The 12,979-nt window shown below is 41.3% G+C and overlaps 2 protein-coding genes across 2 annotated transcripts in view; one reads left to right on the plus strand and one right to left on the minus strand.

The window, feature by feature from the left end:
- The window catches only part of RHCE (Rh blood group, CcEe antigens), a 37,235-nt gene extending 31,652 nt beyond the window's left edge, over positions 1 to 5,583 (plus strand). Inside the window, exons 9-10 of the mRNA XM_012645963.1 lie at positions 841 to 914; positions 5,557 to 5,583. Of these exons, the coding sequence (XP_012501417.1) occupies positions 841 to 914; positions 5,557 to 5,583 (101 nt within the window). The remainder of the gene's footprint in view (positions 1 to 840; positions 915 to 5,556) is intronic.
- Positions 5,584 to 7,021: 1,438 nt separating this feature from the next.
- Positions 7,022 to 12,979, minus strand: part of TMEM50A (transmembrane protein 50A) — a 16,918-nt gene continuing 10,960 nt past the window's right edge. Inside the window, exons 5-7 of the mRNA XM_012645964.1 lie at positions 12,453 to 12,545; positions 12,215 to 12,275; positions 7,022 to 7,501 (exon numbers count right to left, since the gene is read on the minus strand). Of these exons, the coding sequence (XP_012501418.1) occupies positions 7,456 to 7,501; positions 12,215 to 12,275; positions 12,453 to 12,545 (200 nt within the window). The 3' untranslated portion in view covers positions 7,022 to 7,455. The remainder of the gene's footprint in view (positions 7,502 to 12,214; positions 12,276 to 12,452; positions 12,546 to 12,979) is intronic.

The following is a 12,979-nucleotide window of genomic DNA, read 5'->3' on the forward strand; positions in this document are numbered from 1 at the left end:
CATCCTTAAATGTACACAGATAAATCTACCAGGAGAATTTCCCTGCTTCACATGAAAAGTAAACTCTCATTTTATGTATCCTGAGAAATTCAGCCGACTTTGCAAAGTCCGGGGAATGCATAGGGTCAAGCTATCTGGGCAGAGGCTGGACAAGAAAAAGGAAGAAAAGGCACAAAAGCAAGGCCGTGGAGCATGCGTGTAGTTCCAGCTACTTGGGAGGCTGAGGCAGGAGGATCACCTGAGCCCAGGAGTTCAAGGTTGCAGTGAGCTATGATCATGCCACTGCACTCCACCCTGGGCAACAGAGCAATACCCTGTCTCTAAAAAAAAAAAAAAAATAGTAATAATTAAAAATTAAAAAAAAAGAAAAACCAAGTTGCTATAAATTACCTTCCTAACTACACAAGTGGGATCTTGAGCCGAGGTTGCTGGGAGTTTATTGGAGCCAGAGAACACAGACTCTAGGGGCGCCTAATTGGAGTCACGCTCCATGGTAGCTGCGGTGCTTTAAATGGATCAGCTTGTAAGTGGGGCGCCGTCTGACGGAGCCCTTCTATTCTGTCCCAAGAAGGGCATCAGATCTGTGGCTATCTGACACTGCACAGTGTAATCTCAATCTCTTGGAGATCATTGCTCTCGCCACTTCGTTTTAGATGTCTACAGAATTAATAATTAAGCTGGTCCCAGAATGACAGTGCTTCAATCTGTCTGTCTCCCCATTATGGGAGAAAAAGGATTTCTGTTGAGATAATGATAGTTGACACACAGTATTTCAATTAATCTTGAGATAACAAATGCCATGCTCCAAATGTTTTAATGTTTAATTATGAATTTTAACAGGTTTGCTCCTAAATCTCAAAATATGGAAAGGACCTCATGTAACTAAATATTTTGATGACCAAGCTTTCTGGAAGGTAAGATTTTTCACCTATCAACATGATAGGTTTTGAGTGCATGAACTTAAAAAGGTATCTGGGGATATCTGTTAACTTGGTGTTTATGAAAATAAAACAAAAATGAACAAAAATGAAGTAGGGAGCACTGGGGGAGGAGCAAATCCATGATATGTATGTGTGTGCACGTGTGCATGTGTGCACGCATGTGCCTGTGTGTGTGCACGTGTGTATGTGTGTTGGTGGGGAGCAGGAGGTGGTGAGGGTTACCATTTCTCTGATGCCTCAAGTCACTGAGGGTCAGCAAGGAGAGAGCTGCCACTGGCCACACTTCCCCTCCCCATCTGGAGTCTTCCAAGCGGGCAAACAGTTTGACGTGAAGGCAACAGAACCTCAAAGTGCAAAGGCCAGAAACATGACTTGTCCAGGGTCTCACGGTGAATGAGCGGCTGAGTGAGTCTAGAACACAGCTCTTGATAAATTATAACTAGTGGACACAGCAAACTTGTAGTATAGGAGACTGGGGTCACTTAGCAAAGGGACATAGGGCTCAAACAACTCAGCTGCTGCTGAGGGTCTCTGTGTTACACTGTAGTGTTTATTGTCCTGCTGGGCTAGAAAGAAGGTCAGGGCTCCTTCCCTGTCACCCCACTGCCCTCCCTTTGACGTACACTCCTAGTTCCCAAAGCACGCTTAGGGCATCCTCCAGCCCACGCCGCGGGTAGGCTGGGCGAGCAGGGATCAGCGTTGCCAAGGGAAGTTGGGGCTGACAGAGGTCAAGCTAATGCCCAGCGTCATCGTACCTTTGTGAGTGGCAGCGACAAGACCGGGAACCAGGTCTTCCCCACCCAGCATCCAAGATGTTGACCACTGAAGGGACAGAGAACCAGCCTTATTATGGGCCTGGGCACATGTGCCTGCAGGGGCCAAGCAGACAGAACCTACCTCTCTTTTCCCTTCTCCTTCCTCTCCTTTTTCTCCTTTCACTCGTCCTCTTTTTCCTTGTCCTCTTCCCCTTCAAACAGCTTTATTGAGGTGTAATCGACATACACTGAATTGTGCATATTCAAAGTATATGATTTGATGTTTTAACGTTTGTACACCCATGAGACCATCACCACAATAAAGACAAGGAACATATCCATCATTTCAAACATTCTCTCGTGCCCCCTAGAAATTGTTGCCTCCCATGTGTACCTGGTCCCATCCCCAGGCAACCAACCCCTGAACTACTTTCTGTCCCTAAAGATTAGTTTGCATTTTCTATAAGTTTATATAAATGGAATCATACAGGATGTACTCTCTTTTATGTGGCTTCTTTTGCTCAGCCATTTAACTATTCTGAGAGTCGTCCATGTTGTTGCATGTAACCTACCTTACCTTACATCAGCTTCTCCGTACAGCCATTGGTCCTTGGCTTCTCCCAACGGCCAGTCCTTCCCAGTCCCTTGCAAGTATTCTTGCCCCTTTAGCAGAATTGGGGTAATCCAGCAAAAGGACTCAGGAAACTGTTTTAATCCATTCATTCATTCATTCATTCAAGTATTTATTGAGCAACTACTATATACCAAGCACTATGATAATCAACCAAGGATACCACAAACAGGACAAATATCCAGCTCAACTATTTGAGTTGCAATACATATCTGCTGAATAAATGAAGGGAATCTGAGGAACCCCATCTAACACTAGCCACTGCAGCAACAGGTGAGACAGAACAGGAAGAACTGATTCCAGGCTCTGTAATGCATCACATAGGCAAGTCCCTGGACTTCTCTCACTGGTAAAGCAAGAACAGTTGTCTTCATTCTACCTCACTGGGTTGTTTTAAAGATCAAATGAGGTAATAATGTCTGTTAACAACATTATATAACATGCAAACCACCACATGAATGTGGAAGTATATTACTAGGGGTTTAGCCAACCACGAAGGAATGTGTAAGCATAATAGCCGTCATCTTGCAAGCCTGCTGTTCCTGATTCTGTGCTAGGTGCGTTTCAGCATTATCTGATTCTATCCTCACACCACTCCGGCATGAGAGTAAGTATCCCGATCTTAAACATGAGGAAATTGAGGCCTACAGAGATTAAGGAACTTGTCCAAAATGACAGAACTAGTACAGGGGACAGGAATTTGAATTGATGTCTGTTTGGCTCCAAAGATACCCTACGTACGTATGTCTTGTGTGCAGCTGCGGGAGAACAGTTATCCCACCCGCCCCACCTCCCAGCAATCTTCTGGTTTATTTCCCTGCACCTCAGTACAGCCATCCATGCCGCAGTCTACCACTTTCAGCCTGCGTTTGAAACCCAAATATCCATTAAAGAGGCGAGGATGCAAACTTGCAAAGCTGATAAATCCAGGGGTGATTTTTTTGGTAATCCATCCAAGGCATTTTAGATATGATTGAATTCCCTTATTGCATTTCGTAGAACTGACTGCTAGGGTTGGAAGGGACGTTGAAGCCAGCTCGGCCATCCCTTCACTGGTTGCCCAGACTATGCCTGGCACTCCGAGGGAGGGGGCACTCATCACTCCCCAAGGGCACCCATTTCATCCTTGGATAGTTTATTAAAATGCACTCGTTGGCTAATTCATTCCGCTAAATGTATTACCTAATCTGTGACAGACACTGTGCGACGTGCTGGGGAGACAAATGTAAATACAGCATAGTTCTGGGATTCAAGGAGCCACACGTACTGATCTAACTCCCCATAGTTTACGGTGATCCTCACCCAGATTCTGATTTATAAAAATTCAGTTTATAACACAATTTTTCACCCATCTTGTGCCTTCACTAGAAAAAATAAACTGCTCCCTTCAATTCTTTATTTCATTTTAATAAACCATGGATTTTATTTCATGCTTTGCAAAGCATGAGAACTCACTGACATCCACTTTTAAAAATTAATTCCACAATTAACCTTTCTGAAGTCAAGTGAGGAATTTTGGGGGGGAGTCTCCCAGGGGCAAAGCCCTGTTCTGAGTATTGCAGGGAGGACAGAGAAACCAAGGGGTTTAATGACTTAGGAGGACTGGATCTTTACATGTGCACAGCTCTATCTATTAAGTACTAAACAAGTAACCCTGGCAGTAGCTGTGAGAAGAATTAGAGGGGGGAGAGGAACTCCCCGTGGGGTTGGGGAGGTCATGGAGAATGGAACTTGGCGCTGTGCTGGATTTGGCTAAGCAGCAGTAAGTACAAGGCATCCGAGCAAGGGGAAGACTGTGAGCAAGAACAGAGGTAGGCACGGCGACCAGCTCGGCCACAAGTCTGTGAAAAGGCTGAAAGGTGGCTAGGGCCACTTGAATTTCATCCTACCGGCAATGAAAGCTCCCAAAGGTTTAGGTCGGGGAAACAATGCAATAAAATCAAAGTTTTAGACTTTTGGATTAAGCGTGTAGGATGGATCCGAAAATCACTGCAATCTGCCGACGATCATCCATTGGCTTCCGAACGAATATTTGAAGTTTATTTTTAAAATGATTTTATTGCCAAGAAATATAAAACACCACTACTGTTTTGGTACAAAAACACAACAAAATGTGTTCAGAATTCCTCTTGCTGCTTTATGTAGACAAAGTTTTGAAAACCTAGCCTTGTCACACTGGTATCACCCCTGCTTCTGATTTAAAATAAATGTTCTAGATACACAGTAGGAGTTCAACAAATGCTTGCTCAACCAAAATAAGGAGAGCCAGCTTTTAACGTAAAGTAGGAAAACAGATCAGGAGCTGCCAACTGACTCCTCCAGTCTTAGTGAGGCCCTGTGAAAAAGAGCATCATTCTGGGAGCAAGATCTGAATTCTGGTCCTAGCTCACCCACGAGCAGGCTGGTGCTCTCAGGCAGATCACTTCTCTGGGGCTCAGTTTCCTCATCTATAAAATGAGATCAAATCCCACGTTGTAAGAGTATGTGCTCTGGAATCAGATCTGGGTTCTATCACTGCCAGCTCTGTGACCTTGGAGAGCTCCCCATCAGTCTCCCCATCTCTGAAATGGAGATAACAACAGTGACTCTCTCACCGGGTTGATGTGAGGGTTTAAAAGAAGTAACGTGTGTGAAATGTTAGCACATCGACTGATCTGTAGAAAACACCCTGTAAGCGTTAGCTACCCTGATTTCCGGTTCCAGAATTCTGTGGTCTGAGGTTACTCAACATGCAGTGATGGTTTATGGCAGGCTGTAATACGGCACAACCAAAGAACTCAGGAAATGGCTTGCTGAAGTGAACACCCGGAGAAGCCCTAAGAACTCTCTTCAAACACTTTAAAGACTGGCATGTAGAAGAAAAATATTTTGTTTCTATGCTTCTCCAAAGAATTTAATTAGGCTCAAGGGGTGATGTGGTACAAATTACTAACAATCTTAACTGTCTGCCAAATGGAATGAGCTGCTTCATGCTGCAGTAGTGAGTCCCCTGTCACTGGAAGCATCAAAACAAAAGCCAGATGACTATTAATGATCCATGTAAAGAGCTACATGAAATAAGATCTAAAAGTTCTTCCAATTTAGATTTTATGAAAGAAACTCTAAGGTCTTTGTGATGAGGCATCAAGGTTAACTAGGTTTTAAGAGATCAAGCCACAATCAGTATGTATACAAATTTTAGGAGTATAAGGGTTCATCTGCAATAAAAATGTTTTCTTTGCTTTTACAGTTTCCTCATTTGGCTGTTGGATTTTAAGCAAAAGCATCCAAGAAAAACAAGGCTTGTTCGAAAACAAGACAACTTCCTTTCACTGTTGCCCACCTTTGTTTGTATTCGACTAACACTCCCTACAGCAAAGTCTCCTCAAGTGCAATGAAACAAGGCTGGAGATAGATTTGATATTAAAAAATAAAGGACTAAAAACTTGTTTAAGAGGTAATTCAATAGTTTTCAATAATTATGTCTGCTTTCATTAAAGGTGATAATATCAATATTTTCTTGGTTGCAAACACATAAAGTTTTGGTTCAATTTTATTGACAATTCTTAGATTCTTTCTAATGCTTAATAAAATGTGCTACTCAGTTAACGCTTGTTCACGTCAACTGAGCATGTAATACCAATAGGACAATGAAGAACTCACTTATATCTAGTCCTTGCAGACGCAATGCTTTTATTCCAGCAGTTTTACAAGGCAGCCAGCATTCCCTGCACACTTTCTGAGTTGCACTGCAGGGAAAGAGGTTATAGCCAGCAGTGGGGTGGGGGATGCATTGCCACAGGATTAAAAAACTAGTTCTCGGACCTTAAGGAAATCATGTAAATTTCCATGGTCTGGGTTCCCTCATGTGTAAAAATAGAGCGTAGACTTCAACCTCTAAGATCTCCTCCAATTTTCACATTCTTAAGATCTATGTAAAAAAAAAAAAATCATGAGTGATTTCATGCGAGATGCCAGCAATACAGTCATTCCTTTGAGTAGCACCTTAATCATGAGGCAATATTCGAAACATACAGCCAACGCAGATAACGACATACAGCCAACGCAGACAACGACGACTGATAAGGAAAAGTTACACACATTTAAATCACCCAAGATATATTTTGTGTTTAACCTAGGGCTAATTGTAGCATGTCTTATGAAAGGCGTTTCAAGCTGTAGTTCTGAAGAATATGTATCCCACTTTGCCAAGCTGGGGAACCTGAGGGGACGAGAGAGTTCCAAAGAGGAACAGACTATGAGAGTTAGTTCCTAGTAGTTACTGTTTGTAACTATGTTGACCTTGCTGATGAATTGTGAGCTTAGTGGTTCAGCACACAGATAAAATGAAACATGGAATCCAACAGAACAACAAAGAAATGGTCAAGAGACAAGTGTCCAGTCCCTGTCCTTTTCCTCTTTCCTTCGACTGTGGATGTGGAGGGACTGTCAGTGTCCCACCAGAACCACACGTCACAGCTCGAATCAGTTACACCCCTTACCCCCTGAATCAGCAGCACAACGGAAGAACTTCCCACAGAAGGGACATGAGGAGCCTGGTGGCTGGACCGTGGGGCTTCTCTCTTCCAACACGCCCTCTCACCTCTGGGGAGACCCTCAAAAGCTACTTAATGCTAATGTTTACAGAATGTGTAGCAAAACCATAGAAACCGAACACCAAGTATAGTGAGAAAGAATTTTGACCACTGAATAGTTTTTAAAAACAAGAAAATGTTTATATGTCATTTAACATTTGACACAGAAGAGGCCACAAATAAACATGTTAAATCTTCAGAGCACTTTCACTGCAGTTCTGGACCTCAGATATGAGAAATATTCACACTGACGAATCCATGATGTCTTCTGTAATTTCCTATTTTAACATATTACATACCATGATAAAACTCGACAAAATTACTCTGTGAAAGCTTCCTTTAACATTTTATAAGTTAATCAAGTGCATACCACAATAGATTTGTTATTGTTTAAATAGAGAGTTCTCATGATTTTAGTATTACACAACTGTAAGCTGAGACTGCACTCAGAAATAGGTTTAGAAAATGGCATTACAAAAGATTGGGAGTGAGCAGTAAAAAAAAAAAAAAAAAAACCCATGCAGGGCTACTGTGCTGCAGGAAATCAGATGTTTTCACTGCCATAAGTCTTCAGTGCGGCCAAACTTAAAAACCAGTCCTCTGTGAATAAAACAAGAAATATCACATGACTACCTGAATCTGGGAAAAGAAAGAATATGTGAGGTTTTGAGAATGGGAAATAAGCGACAAAGAATAATTGATGAATCGTATAAAAAATTTTGATACAGAATATATCAAAACAGAAACTGATCATCTAAGGCAGTGAACTCTTCCATCGTGCTCAGCTGTGGTATTTACTGCCATCTTTCCCACAACCTTAACTCTAGAGTACTGAAGACACATGTGACTTTTACAAAGTTAACCAATGTTTAGCATGTAACCATCATGTGTCTGATTTTATCAAATTCATTCAACAAACCTTTTTTGAGCGTCCTCATGTGCTAGGTGCTAGGGCTGCAGGATAAATAACCCTTGCCTCGAATGAATTGCTCACATTCTTGATAACCTAATGTGGTTTAAGTACTGGGGGTGGGGGTAGGGAAAGAGGCATATATACCGAGTGTTAAGCATAGAAACACAGAATCTGCCTGAACGAGTTAGAAAAGGATTTAAAGAGGTGGTAATACTGGAGACAGGCTTTGATGGATTAACAGGAGTTTGAATGGGAAGTTGGTAGGAACAAGAGCTAGTGGGATGATGAAGGAAGATGTTTCAGAGAGCGGAAACAGTACATCAAGGGGCAAAGAGGCATAAAAAACCCAGGGGCTCTAGAAAAAGCCCAGGAGGTTGGTATATGTCCAAGAAATACGCCCTCGCAGAGCTTACTGTTAGGCTTTAGGTGACGGAGTACCTACAGTTGTCCTCAAGGCTTCAACCTAAGAGCAGAGGGCAATCATATGCATAAAAAAAGCTATCTGAAGTGTTGTAGAACAGGGAAGAGTCCACCAGGGCTAGATTACAGCTCAAGGGACGAGGGGGACAGGCAACGCAGGCAGCCAGGCTTCAGAAAGCCAATTGCCCCGGGTGGCAAATCACCCACAAGTGCCTCAGTGAGTTAAGAGCCTGCGTGCTCTATCCAGGGGCAGCTGGCACTCAGTCCCAGGCAATGAATGAAATGGGGCCACGCAGAGAGGTAGCCCCTATTCGGCTCCAGCTGACTGTTGATGGGAGGGGCCTGAGGTTGTCAGATCTTTCCGTTTTTTCAAGAAAAGCCAAATTCGTATTTTTATGTCAAATCTCTTGGCTTTTAAATGTTGGTGCAATAAAATAGAAAATACTATATAGGCTAAATAAAACAGAACTGTGGGCAGAGTTTGGCTGATCCGCCACCTGTTTTAATCTCTTTCGTGGACAGCTCAGAGTTTCGAAAGATTTGAAGACAGGAAATAATAGGATTAGAATTCTGTTTTAGAAGGAAAACTGACAGCGGGAAAACCATCAGAAAGAGGATGAGGGCCAGGAGTGGTGGCTCCCTCCTATACTCCCAGAACCATAGGAAGCCAAGGCAGGAGAAGCCCTTGAGGCCAGGTTTTCAGACCAGCCTGGGCAACATAGCAGGACTCAGTCCCCATCTCTACAAAAACAAACATAAGAAAAATTAGCCGGGGCTGGGCGAGATGGCTCACACCTGTAATCCTAGCACTCTGGGAGGCTGAGGAGAGAGCCTCCTGAGGCTGAGCTCAGGAGTTCAAGACCAGCATGAGCAACAGCGAGACTCATCTCCACTAAAAACAGAAAAATTAGCTGAGCGTTGTGGCGCACGCCTGTAGTCCCAACTACCTGGGAGGCTGAGGCAGGAGGATCACTTGAGCCCAGGAGTTTGAGGTTGCTGTGAGCTATGATGACGCCACTACACTCTAGCTGGGGCAGTGATGGAGCAAGACTCTGTCTCAAAAAAAAAAAAAAAAAGCCTTAGAAAAATTAGCTGGAAAGTAGTATTGCACTCCTGTAGTCCCACCTACTTTGGAGGCTGAGGCAGGAAGACCACTTGAGCCCAGGAGCAAAAGCTGCAGTGAGCTATGATCACACCACTGTACTCCAGCTAGGGTGATAGAGCAAGACCCTATCTCAAACAAACAAACAAACAAACACACACAAAAAAAAAAACAAAGAGAGGATGAGACCAGAGGCAGAAGGAAGAATGAGTTAGGGATGAGAACTGCTCAGACAAAGGATGATGACTGAACATAAACAATGGAAATGAACAAAAAGAGAACAGGTTTCAGACCATCCAGAGGCAGATTCAACAGGGCTTGGATGCAGGGGGTGAGTGTGAAGGAGAAATTGAAGACAGACATTTCAATGGCATACACTGTTTTTTATTTTGTCATCTTGTCTGTTTTCCAATTACCAGCACATACTCAAGTCCGCAGTTATAATGATCAATTTAAAATGGCTTCATAAGGTAAATGCTTCAGTGGTGGTTTTTTTTAAATGAAAACAAAAATGCAACCAGGAAGTTGTCTGGTACCCCCTTCTTGGAAGTATATTAATTTCTCCTTATAAAGGATTTAATAAACCTCCAAAAGGTGATTTGATCTCTGCTCTTCTAGTTAATATCAGACCCACTGCTATAAAAAAGAAAAACTGAAGTTGGTTCTTCAGATAGTTTCAAAGAGACATAGTAACTTCAGAACACTAGTCGACAGATGTGAACTGTAATCTGAAGAGTTTCTTGGGCAAGAGCCAGTCCCACCTACACTGTCAGATGGTCACCTGTCTATTCTGGTTTCTGAAATAGTGATTTCTAAGCTGTTGCTGAGCACCATTCTGCTATAAATCAGAATAGCAGACAATCTGCTACAACTATTCTCATAACAGTGTCCGTTAGTTAAATTTAATTTTAATTTGTTTATAGTCAGTCCAAGATTATTTTTTCAAGATTAGTATTCTCACAAAACCTAATTAGTTTTTAGATTTAATAGGTATAACAGTAATAAATGAGAAACTAACCGAACTTGTTACACATAAAAGCAATTTATTATAGGTAACGCGCAGTAATGGCAAGTCAGTGATCAGTTTCCAAGGTTTTATGAAATGTGATAAGTACCGTATGAAGTTATATTTCTCCTTTTCATTGGAAGACATAAAATTTGCCCACAAATCTTCCTCTCTCAATTCTCTTCCTCTCTGCTGTAACATATTACCTTTTCTGCCAAAAGCAGCGCCTCAAAGTGGAACTTACTTAATCCTTTATCCTCGCTAGAGCAGGCAATGATGAAAATAAAGAAGGCTGCTATTTGCCCTTCACTGGCCAGTTCTGAGTAAATCCTCTTCCCACCACTCCATCCTGAAGTTTCTCTCACCCCCTGCCTCTGACCTTGTGACACTACTTTCCTTTGGCTGAATTTGTGGGGTACTGTGGAGGTACTAGAGCTGAGGATGCCTGGTCCTTCCTTCAAGATGCTCAAGCCTCAGCACTGCAACTTGAAAGAAAAAGAAATCCTAACTATCAATACTCTCCCTGTCATAAACACATGCTATATTACCCTGTAAAATAACATATACTCAAATTTTATATCACAAGTGGTGGGAGGTTTACTCATTTTGTATTTTTTAAGTGCAGTATTACAATCTTTTTTTTTTTTTTTTTTTTTTTTTAAAAAGGAGAGTGAGGCCGGGCGCAGTGGCTTATGCCTGTAATCCTAGCACTTTGGGAGGCCAGGGTAGGAGGATTGTTCAGGCCAGGAGTTTAAGACCCTGTCTCTATAAAAAAAAAATAGAAAAATCAGCTGGGCTTGTTGGTGTGCACCTGTAGTCCCGACTATTCCAGGGGCTAAGGCAGGAGGATCCCTTGAGCCCAGGAGTCTGAGGCTGCAGTGAGCTATGGATGACGCCACTGCACTCTAGCCTGGGAGACACAGCAACACCCCGTCTCAAAAAAAGAAAAAGAAAAGAAAAAAAGGAAAGAAAAAAGAGTGGTTCAAGTAGATATGGGGCTTTTGTTTCTTTTTTGGAAGTGGGTGGGAAGGGGTAGGGAAGGAGAAGTCCTACAATATATAGCAGTTTCTTAACCTTTTTTGGATTAGGAAATTCCCTGAATAATCTGATAAAAGCCACAGACTATCTCTTCCCAGAAACAAGCAAAAACACCAATTTCTTACACATGGAAATGTCTGGTGATTCCTCCTCTTCAGAAGCCTACCTACGCAATAAAGGTTAAGAACTCCTGATGCAAGGATAGAGAGTTGTTTTGCTGTGGTTTTTTTCTTTCTTTTTTTATTTGGGGAACAGTAAGGGTAGAAGAAAGGACAGACCTTAAGTTTCTAGAAAAGAATGAACACCTGAGAAGATTATTAGTAAAAGTATTGTGGCTTTTAGGGGTTTTCGTAATCTTTTCATTTGTAATTGCATCAGCAGGATAAAAAAATGTTAGGACTTTTCCTCCACACCTCAAATCTCAGTCACAAATTCTAATGACACCAAGGATAGAAGAACTATAAAATATACCAGAAACCAAAATTTAAGGAGAAATGGTTTTAGACAGCCTTTCATTAAAATAACTATTAGAGATCTAGATTTAAAATAAACATTGTCAGTGTTATGTAACTCAATCTATATGAGTCATAGTTATTCATTAAAGGGAGCGTGGTACCAATCTTAAAAATTAATGTATGTTCCCAAGGTTGGCGGCAAACCAACCCATGTATCAAAAATATCCTTCTCAACTTCATTCTTTGTATTTTATGAAAATAACATGGAGGAGCAGTATTGGACAAGGGTAAATTAAGCAACTAAATACAGCAAATCACATAAAAGCAGCTATTATTAAAAAAAAAAAAAGATAAGATGAACAATGTAAAACAGACTTACCCAAAAAAGATGAAGGCATTCTGGAAAAATACAGCAATTCCAGGGTATACTATGGCTTTTTCTGTAAATAATTATAATATTTATAGGTTTATTATCTCAAAACATTTAGTTTCAGATATACTGGCAAATATCAGTTTTCCTGCCTAGCATAATTGATGTTTCTGGTAATTATGGTTGGTTTGAACACAAGGTGAGTCTAGCATTGCTTTAGTGAATTGTAACCTGCGTTTTCTCTTACCTTTAGCAACATAACCTCCAAAGAGAATCCACATAGATGCAATCAGAGATCCAAAGGCCAACATGAAACCAATGAACAGCCAAATACGAGCACCTTAAAAGAAATAACATTTTACCAGAATTGTTTCTCATATGGCAGCAGTTAGTACAATTAACTTTCAAAAAGAAAACAAAAGTTCAAACAGAAAAAAATGTGCAACTGCCATTAAAGTCGACAATAAGAATAGGAGAAGATAGGTTAAGTACCTTTCATCAGTGCAGATACTGGCCTTTTTCTTCTTGATTAGTCTGTATATCTCTTTTTTAAAAATTTATTATTTATTGGTCTGTACATTCTAAGTGCATACATTTACTTTCCCAAACTACCTACACTGAGAAAAACTTTATTCAACCTTCCTATAAAACATCTCATAAAATACATTTTACCACATTTAGAGGTTCATTCTCCACATATTTTTAGAAATTGTGCCCCAAAGTTTAAGTACACTTTCAAACAACATATATATATTTTTAAAAAATTCATATTCA

This window comes from Propithecus coquereli, unplaced genomic scaffold (genome assembly GCF_000956105.1).
Source record: "Propithecus coquereli isolate 6110/MARCELLA unplaced genomic scaffold, Pcoq_1.0 Scaffold239, whole genome shotgun sequence".
NCBI classification, from domain to species: domain Eukaryota; kingdom Metazoa; phylum Chordata; class Mammalia; order Primates; family Indriidae; genus Propithecus; species Propithecus coquereli.